At 44.3% G+C, this 25,434-nt stretch overlaps 1 protein-coding gene across 1 annotated transcript in view; it reads right to left on the minus strand.

The window, feature by feature from the left end:
* Positions 1-2,935: 2,935 nt before the first annotated feature.
* Positions 2,936-25,434, minus strand: part of CRAMP1 (cramped chromatin regulator homolog 1) — a 79,499-nt gene continuing 57,000 nt past the window's right edge. Inside the window, exons 14-21 of the mRNA XM_082260366.1 lie at positions 17,916-17,997; positions 16,748-16,855; positions 15,895-16,073; positions 15,694-15,750; positions 13,116-13,329; positions 6,373-6,531; positions 6,137-6,282; positions 2,936-3,684 (exon numbers count right to left, since the gene is read on the minus strand). Of these exons, the coding sequence (XP_082116492.1) occupies positions 3,520-3,684; positions 6,137-6,282; positions 6,373-6,531; positions 13,116-13,329; positions 15,694-15,750; positions 15,895-16,073; positions 16,748-16,855; positions 17,916-17,997 (1,110 nt within the window). The 3' untranslated portion in view covers positions 2,936-3,519. The remainder of the gene's footprint in view (positions 3,685-6,136; positions 6,283-6,372; positions 6,532-13,115; positions 13,330-15,693; positions 15,751-15,894; positions 16,074-16,747; positions 16,856-17,915; positions 17,998-25,434) is intronic.

Here is a 25,434-nt window from a genome sequence, read left to right on the forward strand (position 1 = left end):
GCTCGCGGCTATAGCCAACCTGGGTACAATTAGCCTGCACAGCAGGAACCGGCCGAGATTCGAACCATCTATGGTTAAGTGTTCAACAGCAACAGCTCTCTTTCATATGCAAAGTTGGCAGCCATTTTGATCTCTCTTAACATATGCAAACCTTTTTGTGACACCCACACCACTTCTTCCCAACAAAATTAACTTTTTTTTTTTTTTACAACCATTTGTCAATGCAGACTCAATTACAGGTGCATGAAAAAGTTTATGGTGAGCACAAACATACTTTTTTTATCATTCTTTGAGGGAACTCAGGAAGTGTTAACCTTTGTGCAATCCTAAAGCAGTCCAACTGAGGGGTGGGCAACACAGAAAACAAAATGCTAACAGGCCCAGCAAAACAACAACAGATCTAGGGACTGCTTGCTTCTCAAAATGCCATCTAAAAGACTGAATATTAACCGAGGTCTAAAAATTTGGCTGGCAGAATGTAAAGCATTTGTACACAGAAGAGAGCAGGCTATGACAATTTGGGAAGAGTAGTTTGTCAAAAAGCCCAAGAAGCTCTCACAGCTAAGACAGAGGGAAGAGCAATACCTGCCAGTGAGAACAAAGCTCTAGATAGGGCCTCCAACTGTTTTCAATGGGGTCCTAAAGAGAGGAGCCTCTTCTAATGGTATGGCAGTCACTTTGTAAGGGCAGGACAATGTCAGATCCGTAGTGGGGGGCAGATAACTTGTTAAAGTCCTCTTTAAATATGTATAAGGTTAATAAGCACTTGGGGGGAACAAACGTCTTGTCGGGATGTGTCCAGTCTCCATAGAAGACTTGGAACAGCAGAACCACTGTGAAAGTCTTGGGGGTCCTAGGAGCAGCCCAGACTAGGTACAGCATTGGTAGAAGCATCAGGCTGATTCTACAGTTTGAAAGATTTCCGTACTGCATCAACAAGAGTCAGTCTAAGTTTGGGAGTAACAGAAGAAGACTGCTACTCTTCAGAGGCAAGCTTGTCCAGCAGGGACTGAACAGACACACAATCAGTTTCTCAGTGGCTCATGGCTTAGATGCCGCTAGTCACAGCCATATCCAATAGAGATTCTGCCTGGGAGGGTGCAGAAGTGCATTTCTGGTCTCTGCTGTAAAACTCAGCAAATAGCTAGGTGATTTGGGCCACAAAGTCATGCATGACTAAGTAAAGTCCTCCTTGGAAAAGGCTAAATAGGTGGCTATGGATGCTAGAGAAGACTGAAGAGGGAATAGTCTTTAGAAGCAGGCATGATTTCAGGCTGCAGATCCCAGCAACAGCAGTGGGCACACTGCAAGCAGTGCAAGAGTAATTAGTAGAGTGTAAGCTGGGGCACCAGGGACCATGAGGCAGTTCTTCCTGTGTTTATAATATAACACGTTGCACCTTCATAGCACTGAAGAAACATATCCTCAAGGTATGAGAACAAGGATCAGGTATTTCTGAACCTAGTTGCTGGTAGCAGGTCAGGGTTGTAGGACAGAGATGACTGTGGTCACCTCAGGCAGGCAGGCAGAAAGAACAGATTGAAGGTCGGAGTTCCATAAGCCTCTTTGCAATAAAGAATGGTGAATGGTTCCTCTATGCCACAGGTGTCAAACACGTGGCCCCCCAGGCCATTTCATGTGGCCCTCGCACCTCTCCTACAGCTGCTGCACCCCCCTTGTCTCTGCCCCCACCTTGTCTCAGTAGTCAGCAGAAGAGAGGACAGAACTCCTTTGCCAGATCCTGCACTCCTCTGTGCAGCTTCAGAAAGGCTCGTCTTTGCCCCCCCCTTTCCCAGCAGTCCACAGCAGAGAGGAGGGTAGAACCCCTCCTACAGATCCTGCACCTCTCTGTGCAGCCACAACACCACCTTGCTCCTGCCTCCCCTGTTCTCAGCATTCAGCAGACTCTGAAAGCTGACTCCAGCCCTCCTCTGGTTCATCTCCAGACCCTGCACTTTTTTCCCAGATCCACCCGCATCTTCTTCCTGGCAGCAGCGCAAGGTAAGGGGGAGCATTGTGATGTAAGGAAGGGTGGGTGACTCTTGACATCTGATGGTGGGGGGGCTCTTGACATCTCATGTAAGGGTGTAAGGGGGTGTGAGATGCTCTGGACATCTAATCTTACAGATATAATCATGTTGTAAAGCACTGTGCAAACTGTTGGCGCTATATTAATTCTGTATAATAATAATAATAACCGGCCCTTTGAGGGCAACCATAATGCTGATGCCGCCCGCGATGAAATTGAGTTTGACACCCCTGCTCTATGCTATGTGCTGGGAAAGAGAAGCAGGTGTGTAACGCTCCACCCATCAGCACTCAGTCACTCGGTGTTCACTCTTCATCTGCTTCTATCGCGGAAGGGGTTAAGAATTTACAGCGATCCAAAAAGATGTCAGCTCCCAGTGCTCAGCTTGATTGGCTTACCCATAGAGTGAGCCATCAGAGACAGGGCAATGCCAACAACTCAGGACATGGAAAGTACTCTACAGTTAATTTCTTGCCAAAATGGGATCTGGAAAGCCCATTACGCAAAAATCAGTGCCTGATCATCACTTCCAGGCTAGCCTACGAACGAAAGGCCAGGTCAAGGCGGTGCCGTATAGCTGAAAAGAGAAAATGGCTCTAGCAGCAATGGCAAGAATCTTGAAGAAGTTAAGAAAAAAAATCCTAGCAAAAACACATTTAGATGTTTTGCTGCAAAACTGTAGAAAAAAAGACACCCATCCTACTAAAACACTATCAAAAAACTAAAAGTATATTGGTAGTATCAGGGATTTTACAATTCTTTTGTTCACCGGTGTCTAATCCTCCAGTAGGTGGCAGAATAACCCAAAGATCAACATTTCCTGTGTCCTTCAATGAATGAGAACATTTTTTTCCTAGCGCTGAGGGTTTATAAGCCAATGTACAAAGCAAGAAGTGTATTTTTTTCCTTTTGACTTTTTTTCTTCGATTAGTAGAAAACCAGTCCATAGCACAGGAGACATGAAGAAATTGCATATTTTGCATGAAGCCCATCTGTTATTGGATGAAGTTCATTATGGCTTATTTTTTCTGCAGAGTGTTGGGATTTCTCCCATTTGTGTGTTCCACCGGAGTGGTGATCCAGAGCAGGCCTGACGGGAGTCGCCAGCAATGAAAAAAACAAAAAAACAGCTTCCTATGTACACAGCGGCTTCATTACGCCGTTACTGCTGAAGTTTGGTTACCGTCACATACACAGAGACAATGGTAATCAAACAATTTCAGAGCTTACTATGCAGTCAGCTTACTGTACATCCTGAACTGCCATCACAGATGACAAAACAAAGCCGTCACATGCTGTGACCAAGTCCCATGAAGTGTAAATACTGCATTATAAAACAACGCTTATTATTTATAGCCAATTGAGCTGTAAAGGCCCATATAGACCAATACACCTGAATGGTACAACATAGTCTATCCTTTTTATGTAGCTGCTGTTATGGAGGCTGAATGCTCCCGATTGTTAAACTCCAAGGACAGATCAAAATGTTATCATAAATCCCGGATGGGCTGCTCGCTCCCAGTGGCCCCAGCTTCAAATGAAGTTTCACGGCGTACAGTGTCTGTAGCAGAAAGCTCCTGGGCCAAGTCGTTGAAGCGTGAGATGTAATCTATACTGTTTTCATTCATCAGGCAGGCCAGATGTGAATCGACAACCTACAAACAGAAGCAAAAGTCAGAAAACTGTTCATGGACCACATAATAAGGAAACTATGGAGACCCATTAACCACTGGGCCACCGCTAACCGTACATTTACTGTGGGTGCCCAGCGCAGGCAGGCTGGACCTGTACATTATTCAACCTGTTCCGGGTAAGGGGCATGCAGCAGCACGTCGCTCCCACAACCGCTGTGCCCACTGGACCCAGCAGATTGTGGATCGGATGATTATAATGTCAACAATAAGGGTTATGAATGAATTTCATTCATAACAGCTGTGTTTGGCCAACAGCTATCACATGGTACCTAGGCCAATCACAGCACCCTGGACCATGTGATTAGCTGTAGCCAATCACAGATCACTAGTAATCACAGCTGTTATGAATGTAACCCATTTATAAACAGTCCAAAACATTTAAAAAGTAAAAAAAAAAAAAAAAAAGATATCCCTGATCACCTGTTGAAAAACGGAATAAAGATTTCATTTTTTTTTTCTTAATACATACCGTCACTAGGGAAGCACGGATACCTGTTTTTTTCCAGCCAGTACGAGTATTGATAATTGTACTCAAGTACGTGCCGAAACCATTTACTGATAACTCTGCGATGCGATTTGAGCCCATAGATTGAATAGGCTCAAATTGGACTGCAAAGAATCACATGCGATTTGAACAGGAATGTGTTGTGATTCCTGTCTGAATCACAACGCATTCCTTTTTTTCACACAAATAGAGCTTTCTATTGGTGGTATTTGATCACCACTGTGCAGCTGACAATCTGACACTAACTGATGCTGGGGGGAACTGACTAACTGCTACTGTCATCACCATTACATTACAATAATACAGTGATAAGACTATACACTGTCACTGTACTGACGACACAGACTGTGAAGAGGTCAACATCTAAGGCAATCGAGGTGTTAAATATGTGCCTATGTGTGTAAAGGATGCTGCTTTTACTAATTGATCTCCAAGTTTCTCATATTTTTTTTTATAAATCAATATATGAAAAGTGTGGCGTGCATTTGCATTCACCCCCCCCCCCCCCCCCCGAGTCAATACTTTGTAGAACCACCTTCCGCTGCAATTACAGCTGCAAGTCGTTTGGGAATGTCTCTACCAGCTTTGCACATCTAGAGAGTGACATTTTTTGCCCAAACTTCTACGCAACATTGCTCAAGCTCTGTCAGATTGGACACAAAGTCTGTGAACAGCAATTTTCAAGTCTTGCCACAGACTCTTAATTGGAATTAGGTCTGAACTTTGATTGAGCCATTCGAATACATGAATATGCTTTGATCTAAAATATTCCATTGTAGCTCTGGCTGTATGTTTACGTTCGATGTCCTGCTGGAAGGTGAACCTCCGCCCCAGTCTCAAGTCTTTTGCAAACTCTAACAGGTTTTCTTCTATGACTGCGCTGTATTTGGCTCCATTCATCTTCCCATCAACTCTGACCAGCTTCCCTGTCCCTGCTGAAGAAAAGCATCCCCACAACATGATGCTGCCACCACGTTTCACAGTGGGGATGGTGTGTTCAGGGTGATGTGCAGTCTTCATTTTCCGACATACATATTGTTTTGATTTTAGGCCAAAAAGTTCAATTTTAGTCTCATCTGACCAGAGCACCTTCTTTCACGTTTGCTGTGTCCCCCACATGGCTTCTCGCAAACTGAAAACGGGACTTCTTATGCCTTTCTTTCAACATTGTCTTTCTTCTTGCCACTCTTCCATAAAGGCCAGATTTGTGGAGTGCGTGACTAATAGTTGTCCAGAGGACAGATTCTCCCACCTGAGCTGTGGATCTCTACAGCTCCTCCAGAGTTACCATGGACCTCTTGGTTGCTTCTCTGATTAATTCTCTCCTTGCGCAGCCTGTCAGTTTAGGTGGACGGCCATGTCTTGGTAGGTTTGCAGTTGTGCCATACTCTTTCCTATTTCGGGTGATGGATTGAACAGTGCTCGTTGAGATGTTCAAAGCTTGGGATATTTTTTTATAACCTAACCCTGCTTTAAACTTCTCCACAACTTTATCCCTGAACTGACAATGCGGTTTGTTCACTAAGGTTCTCTAACAAACCTCTGAGGGCTTCACAGAACCGCTGAATTTATACTGAGATTAAGTTACACACAGGTATACGCGATTGACTGATTAGGTGACTTCTGAAGGCAATTAGTTCCACTGGATTTTAGTTAGGGGTATCAGAGTAAAGGGGGCTGAATACAAATGCATGCCACTCTTTTCAGTTATTTATTTGTAAAAAATTCTGAATACCATTTATCATTTTCCTTCTACTTCACAATTATGAGCCACTTTGCATTGGTCTATCACATAAAATCAATTTACATTTTTGGTTGTAACATGACAAAATGTGTAAAATTTCAAGGGGTATGAATATTTTTCAAGGCACTGTATATAGCCTAAAGAGGCTTTTCCGATGTACAAACCTCAACAACATCCGACAAAGAACGGGAGACAAAGGAATCTCTAGAACTTCCATCCAGCAGACTGGGGCCCAGTAGAGATGTGCCGCTTGCATTTCCTGTTGCGATTGGAGCAGTCTTCTTGCTCTTGTCTGGAGAAATGAAGCTTGCTGTGTGAGCAGGGAAAGAGTAAGTATAGGTAAAAGAATAAAGACATACAGAGCTAAATGCACAACATGGCACTGTAAAATTGTACTCACAAAATAAGCTGCTGAGTGAGGAGTCTGTAGAGTCATTGGGATACCACTGAGGGTCATGGCTGGGGGAAGCGATCCAGCTCTGCTGAGGACTGGAGGATGGGGAAGGAAGACTCTTCGAGTTCTCACCTAGCTTGGCCGGTGACAGGGGTACAGCTTCACCTTCAAAAATAAAGTTTGCATTAGAAACACTAGCTACTACAATACACCAACATTTTTTCCATAAGTCCATAACTTAACATATTTGTTATGGTGACAATGGGCCTTTATAGGCCATTTTCTTCATTGGCAGGTCCTGGTTAATGAGCCTCTGGCAATAAATTAACCACTTACCGCCAACTTTGCGGGGTTATACCAGGATGATGCCTCTAGCTAGAGGCATCATCCCGGTACCGTGGTTTAGAGCCAACGGTCGGTTTCCGTCAGTAACGACCGATGCGGCTCGGGAGCTGCTCGATCGTTACCCGGGTGAGTGGGAGGGGACGTCCCCCCCCCATCCTCCCGCCGCCTTCCGTGACTTTTAACGGGCCTCCCGTCCCACCAGGAGACCCGAGCACCTAGCTGGCATGTCCGCCGGCTGGATGGAGTCCCGATCAAAGCCGGAAACAGCCATGTTTCGTCACTTCCAGGTTAGTGTGCTGCAAAAGGCGGCAAATTTAAAAAACGGCTGTATGCAAAATCGGCGTTTTGCATACATGGAAGTGTAGTGGAGGGGTCGAGGGTCTTTTAGACCCTCGATCCCTCCATAAAGAGTACCTGTCACTGCATATTGTTGTCACAAGGGATGTTTACATTGCTTGTGACAGCAATAAAAGTGATCAGATTTTTTTTTTTTTTTTTTTTAAAAACCTGTAATAAAGTTAAAAAAATAAAATAAATAGGAAAAAAAAATAAAAAATTTAGCCGCCGCCGTCACCGTTAGCTCGCGCACAAAAAAAAAAACCTATACGGAAGTCGAGCCGCGAATGAAATCGCTGTTCAAACCACACATGTGAGGTATCGCCGCGATTGCCAGAGCGTGAGCAATAATTGAAAAAAATAGCTACACTCTAACACTAAACTGGTAACCGTTAAAAAAATTTAAAGCGTCGCCTATTGAGATTTCTATTGACCGTAGTTTGTCGCCATTCCACGGGTGCATGCAATTTTAAACCGTAACATGTTGGGTATCTATTTACTCGGCGTGACATCATCTTTCACAATATACAAAAAAAATGGGCTAACTTTACGGTTTAGTATTTTTTAAAATGCAGTGAAATGTGATTTTTCAAAATGTTTCCAAAAAAATGGCGTTTTAAAGGCCGCTGCGCAAATACCGCGTGACAAAAAATATTGCAATAACTGCCATTTGATTCTCCAGAGTCTTTGCTAAAATAATATATATAATGTTTGGGGGTTCTAAGTAGTTTTCTAGGAAAAAATACTGGTTTTAACTTGTGAACAAAAAAAAGTGTCCGAAATAGGGCTGGGGCTTAAGTGGTTAACAAGGGAGGATTAGAGGAGTTCCACCGGATTGCAATAGTTTTCATGCATAAAAAAACAAAAAAGGTGAAGGAGTAGTTTGGTTATAGACAGGGATATCGAAATCTTTCAGATAACCAAGGAGGCATCCAGCTGGGTTACATATATAAGGGACTCAGAAGAGAGGTTAACAACATTACTGATACAAGCTGCAAATTAGCAACTTCTTTTAAAATGTGACATTTCAAAGGGTCAGTAAATATAATTTATCACTTGGTTTATACAAAAGAACTTTGGATAATGTTAATGTACGAGTGGCCAAACATTGTTCTTTCCTGAGAAAGACGAGAAGGAGAATATTGTAATGAAACCTTCCACGACAAAACACACACTGATCAGCCAAAAACGTTTTGACCACGTTAAGCGAATAACACGGATTATCCGTTACTACATCTCCATGTCCGTGGAATATAATAGGCAGCAAGTAAACATGTTCTCCCTGAAGTTGATGTGCTGAAAGCAGAAAAAAACGGGCACTGCAGTTTGTTGTGTATGGGGCTGCTTAGCGGCAAACTGGTCACGGTGCCCATGCTAACCCGTGTCCACAGCCAAAAGAGCATAAAATGGATATGTGAGCATCGGAGCTGGACCACGGAGTAATGTAAAAAGGTGGCCTTGCCTGAAGAATCACATTTTCTTTTACATCATGTGGATGGCTGACTGCAGGTGTGTCACTTAGCTGGGAAACAGATGGCACCAGGATTCAGTATGGAAAGAAGCAAGCTCTGTTGCTTTGTCAACACTGGGAAACCTTGGTCCCGCTATTCATGTGGATGTTACTTGACACATACCACCTAACTAAACATTGTTTGTGACAAAGTACACCCTTTCATTGAAGTGGTATTCCCTGATGGCAGTAGCTTCATTCAGCAGGATAATGCACCCTGCCACACTGCAAAAATGGTTCAAGAATGTTTTGAGGAACTCAACAAAAGGTGTTAAGTGTGACTTGGCCTTCAAATTCTCCATATCTCAATCCAATCGAGCATGTGTGGGTGGTGCTGAAAATAAAATTCTGATCCATGGAGGCCCCACCTGGCAACAACAGGACTTAAAGGAGCAACTACTGCCAGCTTAGTGCCAGATACCACAGCATACTTTCTGAGGTCTAGATGGGTAAGGGCTGATTTGGTGGCAAATGTGGGACCCAATCAACATTAGGTGGGTGGTCAACACTGCTCATAAAAATTAAAGGAATACTTTTTAATCAGAGTATAGCATCAAGTCAATTGAACTCTTGGGATATTGATCTGGTCACTTAAGTAGCAGAGGGGTTTGGTAATAAGTTTCAGCTGCTTTGGTGTTAATGAAATGAACAGGTGCACTAGATGGGCAACAATTAGATGACCTCCAAAACAGAAATGGTTTTACAATTGGAGGCCACTGAAATTTTTTCCCCTACTCCTCTTTTCTGACTATTTTTCACTAGTTTTGCATTTAGCTAGGGTCAGTGTCACTAATGGTAGCATGAGGGGATACCTGGACCCTATAGAGGTTGCACAGGCAGTCCAACTCCTCTAGGAAGGCACATCAATACATGCCTTTGCCAGAAGGTTTGCTGTGTCTCCCAGCAATGGAGGAGATTCCAGGAGACAGTTACTCTAGGAGAGCTGGACAGGGCTGCAGAAAGTCCTTAACCCATCAGCAGGACCGGTATCTGCTCCTTTGTGCAAGGAGGAACAGGATGAGCATTGCCAGAGCCCTACAAAATGACCTCCAGCAGGCCACTGTGTGAATGTCTCTGATCAAACAATCAGAAACAGACTTCATGAGGGTGGCCCAACGTCTTCTAGTGGGCTCTGTGCTCACTGCCCAGCACCGTGGAGCTCGATCAACATTTGCCATTGAACAGCAGAATTAGCAGGTCTGCCACTTGTGCCCTGTGCTTTTCACAGATGAGAGCAGGTTCACCCTGAGCACATGTGACAGACATGAAAGGGTCTTAGAAGCTGTGGAGAACGTTATGCTGCTTGTAACATCGTTCAGCATGACTGGTTTTGGTGGTGGGTCAATGATGGTCTGGAGAGGCGTATTCATGGAGGGACGCACAGACCTCTACAGGCTAGACAATGGCACCCTGACTGTTATTAGTTATCAATATGAAATCCTTGGACCTATTGTCAAACCCTACACTTGTGCAGTGGGTCCTGGGTTCCTCTTGGTGCAAAACAATGCCCGGCCTCTTGTGGCGTGAGTATGCAGCCAGTTCCTGGAGGATGAAGGAATTGATACCATTAAATGGACTCCATACTCATCTGACCTAAATCCAGTAAAACATCTCTGGGACATTACGTTTAGGTCCATCTGCCACCGCCAGGTTGCACCTCAGTCTGTTCAGGAGCTCAGTGATGCCCTGGTCCAGATCTGGGAGGAAATACCCCAGGACACCATCCATTGTCTCATTAGGAGCATGTCCTGACATTGACAGGCATGCATACAAGCATGTGGGGGCCATACAATCTACAGAGTACCATTTTGAGTTGCTGCAAAGAAATTTTAGCAAAATGGACTAGCCTGCTGCCTAATTTTTCACTTGGATTTTCGGGGTGTCTTTGAATTCAGCCCTCTGTAGGTTGATCATTTTCATTTTAATCAAAAGATGTGGCATCCTTTCGATACTAACACATTACCCAGTCCATATCAGTATACTGTAGATATCCAGCACGATATTTTCCGCCATTGAGATCTGATGTGTTTTCAAAATGTTCCTTTAATTTTTTTTAAGCAGTGTATATGCACAAACACATACAGTGGATATAAAAAGTCTACACACCCCTGGTAAAATGTCAGGTTTCTGCGATGTAAAAAAACGAGACAAAGATAAATCATTGCAGAACTTTTTCCACCTTTAATGTGACCTATAAACTGTACAACCCAGTTGAACAACAAACTGAAATCTTTTAGGTGAAGGGAGGTAAAAATAAAAAACTAAAATAATATGGTTGCATAGGTGTGCACACCTTTAAAATGAATACTTTGTTGAAGCACCTTTTGATTATATTACAGCACTTTGAGTCTATCAGCATGGCACATCTGGACTTGGCAATATTTGCCCACTCTGCTTTGCAAAAACACTCAAAATATTTCAGATTGCAAGGGCATCTCCTGTGCACAGCTTCATATCAGCTCACAGATTTTGCAATTGGATTCAGGTCTGGGCTCATTTCAAAACTTGAATCTTCTTCGGGCGAATCCATTCCTTTGTTGATTTTGCTGTATTCTTTAGGTTGTTGCCATGCTGAAAGATGAAGTTTCTCTTCACGTTCAGCTTTCTAGCAGAAGCCTGAAGGTTTTGTGCCAATATTGACTGGAATTTGGAACTGTTCAAAACTTCCTCTAGCTTGACTAAGGTCCCTGTTGCAGCTGAAGAAAAACAGCACCAATGCATGATGCTGCCACCACCATGCTTCACAGTGGGTATGGTGTTCTTTTGGTGATATGTAGTGTTATTCTTGCGCCATACATATCTTTTGGAATTATGGCTAAAAAGTTCAACTTTGGTTTCATCAGACCATAACGCATTTTCCCATATGCTTTTGGTAGACTTCAGTTGTGTTTTTGAAAACTTTAGCGGGCTTGGATCATCAAAAAAAGAAAAAAAAAGGCTTCCGTCTTGCCACTCTTCCCCATAGCCCAGACATATGAAGAATACAGGAGATTGTTGTCACATGTACCACACAGCCAGTACTTGCAAGATATTCCTGCAGCTCCTTTAATGTTGCTGTAGGCCTCTTGGCAGCCTCCCTGACCAGTTTTCTTCTCGTCTTTTCATAAATTTTGGAGGGACGTCCAGTTCTTGGTAATATCAGTGTTGTGCCATATTTTCTCCACTTGATGATGACTGTCTTCACTGTGTTCCATGGTATATCTAATGCCTTGGAAATTCTTTTGTACCCTTCTCCTGACTCATACCTTTTAACATTGGAAGCTCTCTGCAGACCATGCCTTTTGCTGAAGGATGCAACTAAGAAAATGTCTGGAAAGACCTACTAGAACAGCTAAACTTTGAGGTTAATCAGAGGCACTTTAAATAATGGCAGGTGTGTACTGACTCCTATTTAAACATGAGTTTGAATGTGATTGCTTAATTCTGAACACCGCTACATCCCCAGTTATAAGAGGGTGTGCACACTTATGCAACCACATTATTTTAGTTTTTTATTTTCACTTCCCCCCTAAAAGATTTTAGTTTGTATTTAAATTTAGTTGTACAATGTATAGGTCACATTAACGTGGAAAAAGTTCTGAAATTATTTATCTTTGTCTCATCTTTTTTTACATCACAAAAACATGACATTTTAAAAACAGGTGTGTAGACTTTTTATATCCACTGCACATACATATATACAGGCATACCCCGCTTTAAGTACACTCACTTTAAGTACACTCGCGAGTAAGGACACAGCTTGTTCAGCTTGGCATGACACTACTCCCGGTAGTCTAAACCATAAGTGACAGGGATACCAAACTTAGGGAGCACCGAGAGGGGACCCAGAACTACAACATATCCTGTTTGTGGCTGGCCAGCTTGCCTAGGTAATCTACTATGTCATAGTCCTGGATTCCCTTAACATGCTCTCCAAGCTTGGTGTCCTTGTCACATGGTTTGGGAGCAGTGCCATGTCAAGCTGAGCATGATTTCCTATGGAGCTAGTGTATTTACATGCTTTGAGAAATGAAAAAAGGTATTGCTTCACTTTAAGTACATTTTCGTTTTACATACATGCTCTGGTCCCATTGTGTACTTTAAAGTGGGGTATGCCTGTACACAGATTATATATATATATATATATATATATATATATATATATATATATATATATATATATATATATATATATATATATACACACACACACACACACACACACACACACACACATACATACATACACACACTCACCTGGAAAAACATAAGAACGTTTGGCCAAGGGAGTCGAGTATCAGCATTGGCGGGGGCAACCAAAGATGCATGAGCTAAGTACAAGTACACTTTAATATCATCTAACCACCTGTACAGGTATGGAGATTCTAACACTAGCCATAGGCAGGAGTGTGTTTTGCCTAAACAATCATACTTAGGAATTTACAACTGCCTCTATAAAGTTTTATTTTAGGTTTACTGCAAACACCTATTCAAAACACTCTTTGTATCTTTATACAGCAGTTCAGCTATACCCCAAGAACTCTATCAATGTACTATTATTGTAGACCTATGAACTTACCATACTGTCCAGAGCTTATGGCTATTTCAATGATGGAATCACTGATGTGTGTTGCAGGTTCGCCATGTGAGAGGACATCATCAGGAGGGCCAGGCAGGGAGATATCCAGCAAAGCGGAGACATTTGGAGGAGACAGGCAGGAGCTACTGGACGGTTCTGGACCATTCTCTAGTGGACTCTGGGAAATGTGAGGTAGGGACAAGATGGATGATGGCTGGAAGAAAAGTCAGATTATATATGAAGGTTTTTGACAGTTTGTTTAGTTAATTTTCTTCACTATTAGTTTTGTATGCTTTGGAACTTGTATAGCATAGAAAAAGTCCTATGTAACAATTATGCAAAATGTTATACAATGTAAGAGGAACTTGAGTTAGGCCCCTTTCACACGGGCGATACGATCTGATTGTCAGTTTTTCAGGCAAACCAGTTCGGATGCTCCATGCATCCCTAAGGGGCAGCGGGTGTCAGCAGAGACATCTTCGCTGACACCCACTGCTAGCCGATTCCGATCCGGTCCGTGAAATCTGGACGGATCGAAACCCTGTTTTTCCATCCGTCTGAAGGATTGGATGAGAACGGACAGGCAGTCCGTTCTCATCTGATCTCCCCATAGAGGACAGCGGGATCTGACAGCTCTGTTTCCGCACACAGAGCGGAGACGGAGCGGTGATCCGCCTGCTCAGCTGGGATCGGCAGATCGATCCCCCGCTGAACAGAATGGACTCCGTCGGGCGGTGCGCCCATGTGAAAGGGGACTTAAAAAGGACAAGTTCACCTTTGGGAACATGTTTTTAGGGTGAAACATGTTACATGCTCCCACTGCTGCAGCCTCCACCTGACCCACAGCCTCTAGTGACAGTGAGGCAGGGATCTTCTCCCCAAACTCGCTGTCACAATTTTATTTAAAACACAGCTGTGCAGGACTCCGCCCACATCATTCATTCACAGAGTTCTGTGAATGGGAGAACTACAAGTACGGACACCCATCGCAGATGGTGACTTGTAGTTCTTAATGAACTACCGGGCCCTGTTGAGCGTTCTAGGTAATTCATTGTTTCTTCCTGTCAGTGTGTAACTGCCTGCCTGTACAAGTAGACAGCTTACACAGGAGTCCTGCATTGTGATCTGCTGATCATGGGTGCAATGCTTTGCAGGCTCCTAGTAAAAAAAAAAAAAAACCAAAAGGTGAACTTATCCTTTATTGTAAACCTGACAGGAATTTTGAGAAGTGCAAAGCGACATCAACAGTCAAAATGAAGCACTGCACTGTAAGTTGCCTTCATGTACCTTTTAGTTTTGTCTAAATCATTCACGCTGTGATCGTGGATCTCCTAAGCCCTCACTTTTGGAAGCATTGGCAAAACTATTCTGCCATCCCTCTATGCTAGGCTTGCATTTTACAGTGCTCTCACTTTACATTTATTTAAAAACTCAAGACAGATTAACTTTAAAAGGTTAAAGCCATCAAAGAGCAGTATTTTAGATCTAAGGGGCTGTTTGCAAGATGAAAAAATTTACTTGCTATAGCCCAAAATCAGTTTTGGGCGAACATACTCTTTAAAATGTTTTTTTTCTGTATTGTATTGTAAGTAGAGCTGAATCCCTGGCAAACCGATAAATACACAGCTGAAATAAATTTAACGGTCTTAATTAATAAAGGATTTCTGTATCTGCCCATCTAGTCCTTAGCCAGTTCTCCCAGACAGCACAGCCAGCTTAGGGCTCTTTCACACGGAGCGGACCGCATTGCGATCCGCTCCGGCACTTTTTTTTTTTTTTTCACGGAGCGGATGACACTTGTGTCATCCGCTAAGTGTCATCCGCTCCGTATGTCCGCATATCATCCCATCCGTTTGCGGATGATATACAGATATAATGTATGTCTATGGGCATTGCGGATTTCAGCGGATGACAACGCTGACATCCGATTTTGCATCCGTTCCGTTTTTTTAAACGGAACAAAAATAGGGTTCTGTTCCGTTCCAAAAAACGGAACAGAACTGAAAGGACGAAAATCGAATGTCAGCGGATGGTCATCCGCAATGCCATTGACATACATTATTGTCCGTATATCATCTGCAAAAAAATAGGATGATATACGGACATACGGAACGCCCAAAGGGCCCTTACTTTTCTCTATTGCAGATGAGCAATATAGATGGTCACCTCCCCATCCTTTTATAATGACAAATTAGAAGCACAATGTTAAGCTCACGTCTCAATCCCCCTATCAAAATGTTTCAGGTCAGGATATGTGCATTTACTGGTTTTTAGCCCTGCCCTTCACTTTCCCAGTCTGTTGTTGAGCAGGGGATTACAGGTGGCCAATTTCAAACCAGTCTCAGGTACTTGTATTTATTTTATGAAAACTAATGTGCATTAATCTGAGAAAATAAAGTATATATTTGTACATTTGCCATAGAGAGAGCACTAGAGACAGTTATAATATGAGAGAAGATGTATTTAAGAGCTTTCAACCACCTCAAATGCACAGATACTGTTGGACTGGATATGAAAGAAATAGCAAGAGTAACTTTCTATAACATTTCTGCAGTACAAAACCATTGGGAAAGAATACCTGAAATTGCTGGGATGACTCTTGCACTGGGTGTGTAGTAAGAGCAATGAAAGGAACCTAAGAAAAAATAAAATAAAATGCAAGATGCTAACTAAGTCACATAAAAGCAAAGTGCAGAAAAAAGTTTGGCATCATTACAACTGGGAAGTTTTTTTTTTTTTTTTTTAACAGTAAAGACGTTAAAAAAAGGGTTATGCTCACCTCAGGACACACAGTCACTGCCGATACAGGGTCATTGCTTGTACCCTCTACATTGGGCTCTGTGCCAGTCAAAGCGTCTGAGGGCAGGGGGCCGATTCCCACTATGCCATCAGTTTCGAGAACTGGTAACGAAGGGCCTGGGATAATACCAGCACTTTTAGCAGCCAAGTCAATAGCACCTAAGAAGAGGAAAGGACATTGCGTTTAATACAGGGCTGAACAATCTGAAACATAATTAATCCTGTACCATCCCACTAGGAGCTACAGTACCATTTACCAAAATGTGGCCTGCATACTACCAGGGGTACATGGGAAGACTTGGGATGTATAAGGATCAAACAAATAAGAGAACACTTTTGATCCATGGTCCATATGTTCAATTCCAAGTAACTGTCACTCCCCATAAATCACAGCTGCAAGTCAGCCGTGACAGCAAGGGGAACCGAAATACAACCTAAGAGTGCCAGCATCTATGAGCTCTATGGAACATTTTGGAGTGGCCAAGTATTCATGGAAAATAAAAAGGATCAGCACTAGACACTACAGGGAACAGAAAGGTGTGAATATGTAAAGATTATTCTAGCATTTATTGCATGTAGAGCTCAAAATATGCAATATGTTATTATTAAAAGAAAATTAAAAAAGCTTCCAAAGTTCAAGAAGATGGCTCCTGTGTCCTGAAAAACCCCACTCCAAACTGTGAAGATTTGGATCTCAGGCAGTACTATAACATTACCGTTATGGGCATGTCGCCATCCACAATTTGGGAAACAACAATTGAGCGGTGAATACTGTATCTTGGCTACATCTGTATGCAGACTTCTTGAGACTTCCCATCATCCAAAATACTTACTAGCTAGAGAATTTGTGTTGCTAGTTGAGGAAGTCAACCCTTTGGGCACAATTGGCTGGGAGACAGCTTTACCAAGGGTGGAATGGATTGGCCGGAAGGAGCCTCTTCCTGTGGGGAGAAATTATTTATTACTTTCCTGGACCAAACCAGAAGGAAGGGATGTGAACAAAAATATAGCTAGTAAATATTCTTTATTCTTCATAATGGCAGAGAGCACACGCATACGCACACGCGCGCACACACACACTGCATTTATACATCTGATGTAAAGACAGTGCTTGGTATGCCTCAGACTGCTACGGTGTTTACAGTTCTCTACTCTAATTTACTTCAGTGTGTATAGTCTGCAGACACGCAACTAACCCTGAGCATGTCCTGGGCAAAGTGGCACTGATCGGTGCGTGCGCCAAGAACTGCTGTCATTACCACTGCTTTGTGCATGCGCAAGCTCAGCTGTACAGACCGCAGGCTATACACAATGTAGTATGTCAATGTTGAGGCCTTTAAATACTGGCATAGGCCCCGGCAGACAAAGCAGTGTGCCTGCATCAAAGGTATACCTTTAAACTGCTTGCGGTTTTTAGGAAAGCCAGGAAACTAGAAGTGGGAAAAGGCTGGGTAGTTTGCAACTATATCTACACTTTAAAGGCTTGTTCACACCAGGGGTGCTGTGACTATGCTACTCAGCCTTTCCCAGCACGGTCCCAGTGTTTTCACAGTCAGTTCACAGAACACAAACTACCGCATTGCAACACTGCTGTGTGAATATAACTTTATGAAATGACACCTTATTATTATGGTTATAAAGTTTGGGGTGGAAAAAACAAAGATAAAAACAGTGGGGTGGCCATGTTTCTGCCAGTACATATCAGCATCCGTGTAATCTGGTGTAAACAAGCCCGAAATTGCTGTAACCTACATTTTCTTCTTTGTGCATTTATTACTAAATGCTCTTGGTGGGGTGGTAAGATCAACCACTACACTATTTTTGCCCCTTTTAGGTAACGGGTTAACCCCATTTTTGAGCTAGCTCCTCCAACTTGCATTCATTGAGTGTTATGGAGGTCGTAGTTTAGCCTCAGGTTTTTATATAACATTTTAGTAACTGGAAAGAATTATATTTTGCTGCCAGGATAAGTATTACAGTCACTATTTTAAATTACCGTACCTGCTACTGTGGAGTTTGAGAGAATGGAAAAGGAGCAGACATGAGGCAAGGAGCTGCCAGACGGCCGTGGGAGAAGAGTCCTCTGTAGAAGAAAAGGTCAGAATTAATGTCCAGTGGTTAGTCTGCAGAGAGCTTCAGAAAGACTGATCTTTCAATGTGACACCTTAAGAACTCATGGGATAATTTAGTGGCTTGACCAGAATATAGCAGTTACCATGACAACATACTGAGATTAGGTGTTCGTCAGTTAAAATCAGAACAGCTAAGTTCTTGTCTGGAGGTTGGTGTGATGGCAAACGACATATCCTGAGATGACCCCACTTCGAAAACAGACTTTGTTAAAGGAAGTCTGTACTAAGAGACAGGGGCTTCCATTGCTGGTCTCCCAATATTAGCTGCCTGACTGTCTCTTGCTTCATACCTTTTGATTCTCTGTATTCATTTAAATTAGAAGTTCAGACTCAGAAAGTATTGAAGTCACTGGATCAACATGACAGCCAGGAAACTAGACAGGCAGAGGCAGAACAGCAATGGCAGCCTCATTCTATCAGCAAAGCTTTTAACTAGGTGGCAGTTTCTTTATTTCCTTGAGATGAGAATTTGTTTAAAGTGTATAAATCCCATAAATCTATTTTCCATATGTTTAGCATCATGCCTCACTGTATACAGTAAACATAAAAACAAATCACTTTTGCAGTCTCTTGCCAAGTATTTTACCTGGGGACCCTGCAAGGGACAGCATTTTTTGATTTTTTTGTTGCAAGCTTTCAACACTAAGGTGCTGCCTCACTACCAGGAGTGGAGTTGTTAACTTGCAAAGTGCGCCCCTTCAGTTGGGCGTTAGGCTACCCATGAGGTATGTGAATGCTTCCTGCAGGCATGATACCAGAAAGCAGCATGGGACTTAACTGCCTCAGTGTGCTGCCTCATGGTGCACTGACCCTTATCACCTGACCACAGCCCCAGCCCTGAGAGTGTGGATGCAGTGCCCTAGCACTTGTGACTGCAGAATATAAAAGTATTTTTTTAATGAAAACAAAATAATGCATATTTCGTTAATAGTTTAATTGTGCTGCTCAAATACCTTACATTATTTAAAAAGCTTTAAAGGATGTCCTCATTTTTCTGGATTGAACGACACCCAGCATCACTTATCAAAGACGACAAAGAAAAGACTGTAGTTTAGTGTCATGGGTCAGCCACCTGAGAACAGCATTAAAAACATGGGTGGTTTGGCACTAGAGCATAGGAGTCCATGGTGTAACCAAAAATAAATACTCAAATAGATTGTGTAAAATTAGAGTTTCCTATGGCTTGGTTCCCAAGAAGGAAAAAACAAACCGATGAGCTAGTCCAGGAGTAGCTTGAAAAAGAGCGTGCACTGTGTTATGCTATCTATTGTGCATGAGCCGAAACGCGTCGTGGACTAGTGACGTCAGAGGTACACACTGCGTCTCAATGTGCGTTCCACGCCTCGGTCCAGGTTCTGGCTTCCATTACAACATCGCTGGCCGGATACAGAGTGGCAATCAGTGGAAAAGACTGATGCGTGGGCGTTCCAGCCATCTACACCTCGTAAACGTCTTGAGGGATACCCTCCTCACCCTATAAGATGGCTTTAGACTCTCTTATGCGAGTTTGATTATTTTACTCTCAATAAATTATGTAACAGTCTACACTCAGAGGCACCTTTTTTCGCTCTCTTTTTTTTTCTCCTGAGAACAGCACCCTGTACTCAAAAAGTGCATCGATGCAGAGAGATGAAATGACAAACATATCTGCACCACTCTATGCATCATCCAGTATCTTTCACCATCAGGAGAGGACCAAAGAGGAAAAAGGACTCATCAGCGTATCATGGGATCAGCCAGAACCCATCCGAAAAAGGAAAAAAAAAATAAAAAAATACAAAAAATTCCTCAGGACGTTTTTATACAGAACATCTTGAGTTGCTCCTCATTAAAAGTAGCTCTTTTTTTTTTTATTGCTCAAATAGGTTTGTTCATATTTATACATTTTATTAAACTTGATCCTGGAGGACAAAAGATCCTTGAACATAAAGCGCCTGCTGGAAGGGGATCAAGTACCAACCAGTGGCGGATCCAGGGGGGGGGGGGGGCAACGGGTCAATTGCCCCCCCCCCCCCCCCCGAGAAATTTTACCCACTCTGGACGGACCAGACAGTGATTCAGTGGGTGTCCAGTCCGTCCGAGACTCTCAGTTCCATGCCAGCAGCGGCGGCGGAGCCGGGAGCCGAGAGCCGCGCCGCTGGCCTGTACTGTGGTGCACTCACTGGTTGCTATCGCCGCAACCAGTGATTTTATCTGAGGAGGAGGAGAGCGCCCCAGCATTCACTGCGGAGCCTCCTTCCTCCTCTGCTGCGCGCCGAGTGGAGTGCTGGCTCCACCCACCTCCTCCCTCCAGCTACTCCAGGCCAGCAGTGTCAGCATGAAACCGTGAGTACAAGAGGCTCTTTTTTAATGTTAGAGGGGGGGGCACTGTGAGGACCCTGTGAGGGGGGGCACTGTGAGGACCCTGTGAGGGGAGGGGATCTGTGGGGACCCTGTGAGGGGGGGCTATGTGGGGACCCTGTGAGGGGGGGGCTCTGTAAGGACCCTGTGGGGGGGCTCTGTGGGGACGGGGATCTGTGGGGACCCTGATGTGATGGGGGATCTGTGCAGACCCTGATGTGAGGGGGATCTGTGGGGACCCTGATGTAAAGGGGGGATCTGTGCAGACCCTGATGTGAGGGGGATCTGTGGGGACCCTGATGTGAGGGGGGATCTTTGGGGACCCTGTGAGGGGGGATCTGTGGGGACCCTATGAGGGGGGGGCTCCGTAGGGACCCTGTGAGGAGGGGCTCTCTGGGGTCCCTGATGTAACAAGGAGGGCTCTTGGGACCCTGGTGTAAGGTGGGGGGCTCTGGGGACCCTGATGTAAGGAGGGGGCTCTCTGGGGACCCTGATGTAAGGAGGGGGCTCTCTGGGGACCCTGATGTAAGGAGAGGCTCTCTGGGGACCCTGATGTAATGAGGGGGCTTTAGGGACTCATATGTAAGTGGGGGGGCTCTCTGGGGACCCTGATGTAAGGAAAGGGGGTTCTCTGGGGACCCTAATGTGAGGGGGGGCTCTCTGGGGACCCTGATGTAAAAAGGAGGGCTCTTGGGACCCTGATGTAAGGAGGGGGCTCTCTGGGGACCCTGATGTAAGGAGGGGGCTCTCTGGGGACCCTGATGTAAGGAGGGGGCTCTCTGGGGACCCTGATGTAAGGAGGGGGCTCTCTGGGGACCCTGATGTAAGGAGGGGCTCCCTGGGGACCCTGGTGTAAGGAGGGGCTCCCTGGGGACCCTGGTGTAAGGAGGGGGCTCTCTGGGGACCCTGATGTAAGGAGGGGCTCTCTGGGGACTCTGATGTAAGGAGGGGCTCTCTGGGGACCCTGGTGTAAGGAGGGGGCTCTCTGGGGACCCTGATGTAAGGAGGGGGCTCTCTGGGGACCCTGATGTAAGGAGGGGGCTCTTTGGGGACCCTGGTGTAAGGAGAGGGCTCTCTGGGGACCCTGATGTAAGGAGGGGCTCTCTGGGGACCCTGATGTAAGGAGGGGCTCTCTGGGGACCCTGATGTAAGGAGGGGCTCTCTGGGGACTCTGGTGTAAGGAGGAGGCTCTCTGGGGACCCTGATGTAAGGAGGGGGCTCTCTGGGGACCCTGATGTAAGGAGGGGCTCTCTGGGGACTCTGATGTAATGAGGGGGGCTCTAGGGACTCATATATAAGTGGGGGGGCTCTCTTGGGACAAGGATGTAAGGAGAGGGGGCTCTCTGGGGACTCTGATGTAACAAGGAGGGTTCTTGGGAGCCTGATGTAAGGAGGGGGGCTCTCTGGGGACCCTGATGTAACAAGGAGGGCTCTTGGGTCCCTGATGTAAGGTGGGGGCTCTGGAGTCCCTGATCCCTGATTTAAGGAGGGGGCTCTCTGGGGACCCTGATGTAACAAGGAGGGCTCTTGGGACCCTGATGTAAGGTGGGGGGCTCTGTAGTCCCTGATGTAAGGATGGGGGCTCTCTGGAGACCCTGATGTAACAAGGAGGGCTCTTGGGTCCCTGATGTATGGTGGGGGGCTCTGGGGTCCCTGATGTAAGGAGGGGGGCTCACTAAGGACCATTATGTAACAAGGAGCAACTCTGGGGACCATGATGTAAGGAGAAGGGCTCTGGGGACCCTGATGCATGGGAGGGTGGCTTAGGGGACCCTAATGTAAGGGGCGAGTGGCTCAGGGCACCTTTAATGTGAAGGGGGTGGCTCTGGAGACCCTGGAGTAAGGGGGATGGTGACTCTGGGGACCCAGATGTAAGGGGGGTGACTCTGGGGACATAAGGGGTAAGACTCTGATAAAGAGGGGAGATGGGGATTTATGATGTAAAGGGGGGACATTCATGTAAACAAGGGGGCTTGTCCTGACTGCAGCACTCTATCTATTGTTTTGTCTGATAGACAGTCCTGCAGTATTAGATCAGCACATGCAGCCAGTGACTGCAATGCTGATCAGTATATTCTGACAGTGGGGGAATCCTGCTATCAGAATATACAGACACAACAGGGAGGATTTCCCCATTCACCTTGAATGTGTGGATGGGGAAATATATTCAGTTTATTTTGTTCAGCTAGCTGAATGAAAAATCCTGAACCATGTATGGCGAGCTTTACTCATGGCCCCTGTACTCTATACATTATGATGTTTTGTAGGTTACCTCCTGACCACTAAACTCTACTCAGTATGTTGTACATTACATAGCCCTGACCAAAGTGTTTATTATCCCAACAATTGCAGGTTTTAATGAAGATCTTCTTTAAGGTAGGCTCAGTGATCAGTTTCTGTGAAGTAAAGCATATGTGATGGAAACATTTAATTTTTAAAAATGATCGTTCATTCTGAGGTTTATATGTATCTATAAAACGGTTACCTGTGGCACGGTGATTAGGAGTATTTTGTGGTAGAAGGATTGTGGTATGTGTATTCAGAGAGAAGGCACAGATTCTGTTTTATCGCCCCCCTTTAAGCCCTTTCCACTTTTAGCTGGGTACACACTTAAAAGAGAAGTATGGGGAAAGTTCGTTTTGCAATACAGTTCTGTAAGCAACAACTTATTTTCAGGCATTGCCCCTCCCGAGACTAGACTCTGGATCCGCCCCTGGTACCAACTGTAAACTTTATTATGGCAGACTGTCCTACATCCCATTTTTATCTGTACTTGGGAGGCTAACACCATCCTGCAAGCAGGTTTGCCTATTGGCATGTACAAGAGGTGGAAGAACGCTGCTGTAATTATCTGAAAAAAAAAAATTACTTCTGCCAGATTGGGTACAACAACTGCCAGCCCAGAAGGACACATTGGAAGCTGTGTGAGCACGGTTATTACCGAACTACTACATTTGCACACCCCAGGCAAATTTGTGATTTCACTGTTTCTGCGAAGGTTAAGCTGTCCATACATTTATCGAAATTTGGCTGGCTCAGCAAGGACCGGGCAAATTTTGATCCATGTTTGGTGGGCACTGTGGTGTGGCTGAACTGGCTGGAGCTTGTGGTTAAAGTTCCAAAGATACAAAGACACAGCGAGGAGGAGGATTCCCCCATCCACCTTGAGTGTGGCGATAGGGGAAATCAGGTAATTACCGTATTATTTTTTTTTTTTTATTCAACCCGCTTGCTAATGTATGGGCAGCTTTAGGGAGTACAGCTCAATCACCGCACTATCCTCAGTCTGCAACTGGATAGTAAAGCCATACACTGATTGGTTCAATTCTTTGCCTACTCTGCTGTCTCATCCAGTCAACAGGTGTTCCTTATCGTACATGTGCAGTACAGTAGAGCCTGACTGGCTCAGAGTACTGACCTTCCCTCTCCCAGTCTAAATTTCACAGTTCAGGAGATTACAAGTGGCAGATATCAGGTCAAATGTAGAAACGCTGTTTATATATTAAAAAAACAAATCGTAATGGGCTGTCATTGTCATCAATAGTCCCAAGATTATTTTTTTGATGCATCAACATGCAGAGTATACATCATGCAAATGTGAATGACTTCTATTTTAAAACAATGAAAACCAGTATACATGCATTGTATAGGCGTGAATGGGTCTAAAAGGTTTTAATTTTAATAAATGCGCTACTGCAGGAATATTGCTTTGCAGGGGTTTTGTCTGCACTACTGATTTCATGCGGTCAGATTTTTTTTTTTAGTATCCTAAGAGACAGATACAATTACTCTGTTCTTAAATTTCCCTAAGTTCTTATTGTTGGTAATATGTGAATGTTTTTGATCCGCCTGTCATGTAGGCTACTTTTCTGTTAAACAAGCAACCAGGAGAGACAGCACTATTCGGATATGGGTGCTATCCCGACAGTAACCTGATGATGGAAAGGCCAGTGGAGATGGTAAAAAGTTTATTGTGACAACCAGTCAGTGAAGAATTGGGTAAAAGACTAAAATGCTGATACAATACCAGGCTTGCCTAACCTGAAGGAGATCTGTGAATGGCTGCTGGATCCACTAGATCAGTCGTTCTCAGGACCCACTAACAGGCCAGGTTTGCAAGATAATTTAAATACATCACAGGTGATATCATTTGCTGCTCAGTGATTGCAGTATTCTAGTCTGCATCTCCCCAAGGCAATACTTAAAATCTGGCCTGTTAGTGGGTCCTGAGGACAGGAGTTGAGAACCACTGCACTAGATGGAACAAGGAGGGCCACTGATGGAATGTAATGCTGCTTGGGAGAGCCGTGGACAAATTGGAGCCAGGCCCGCCGTGCGCTTCCGTGTGACATCACCGCGATTCTAAACCACAAGGCGGAAGGGTCGTGCCCGGAAACAGGAAGCCATTAGAACCAGCCTGGAACACATGAAGGGAGCGTTTCCGTGATGATGTGTTTCGCGTTCATGCGCTTTGTCAAGTCCTACTTTTCTGTTAAATGTACCATGTGCTTTGCTAAAGAGCGAAATTAAAAAAAAAAAAAAATGCACAACTACACTATTTTTTTTTTTATAACAGCTATAGGGTCAGCGTCAGTAGAACTTCTTTTCTTCCCTTGCAAGTCTATAGGAATGCATATGTAGGCCAAATGTACTACCTACAGTGAATCTTGAATGTTCTCAGAAAAGTCTCGAGCCAATGTCAAAAGCGTGCTACATTTGCCCATGAAAAAGACAGTCAACACAGGCCTTAGAGATGGACAGCCTTTTAAAACTGGACATGGAGGTACTCTGTTTCTTTTCTCTAGTCATTAACAAAAAGAATAAACTTTCCTCAGGTTTAGTATATCTAACGCTTCATGCACACTTGAGCTCAAAAACAACTGTTTTACAAGCACATGAAGTTTTTTCCCTGCCTCCAGACACCCTTCTATGTTAGCCTATTTGTCCATGAACATGTAGGAGTTTACAGGAGTTTAAAGACTGAAAAAAAAAAAAAAAAAAAAAAAAAAAAAAAAACCACCTCACTTGTGCATTCAAGAGAATAGCAG

Source organism: Pelophylax lessonae, assembly GCF_965119305.1.
Source record: "Pelophylax lessonae genome assembly, chromosome: 6".
Taxonomy (NCBI): Eukaryota; Metazoa; Chordata; class Amphibia; order Anura; family Ranidae; genus Pelophylax; species Pelophylax lessonae.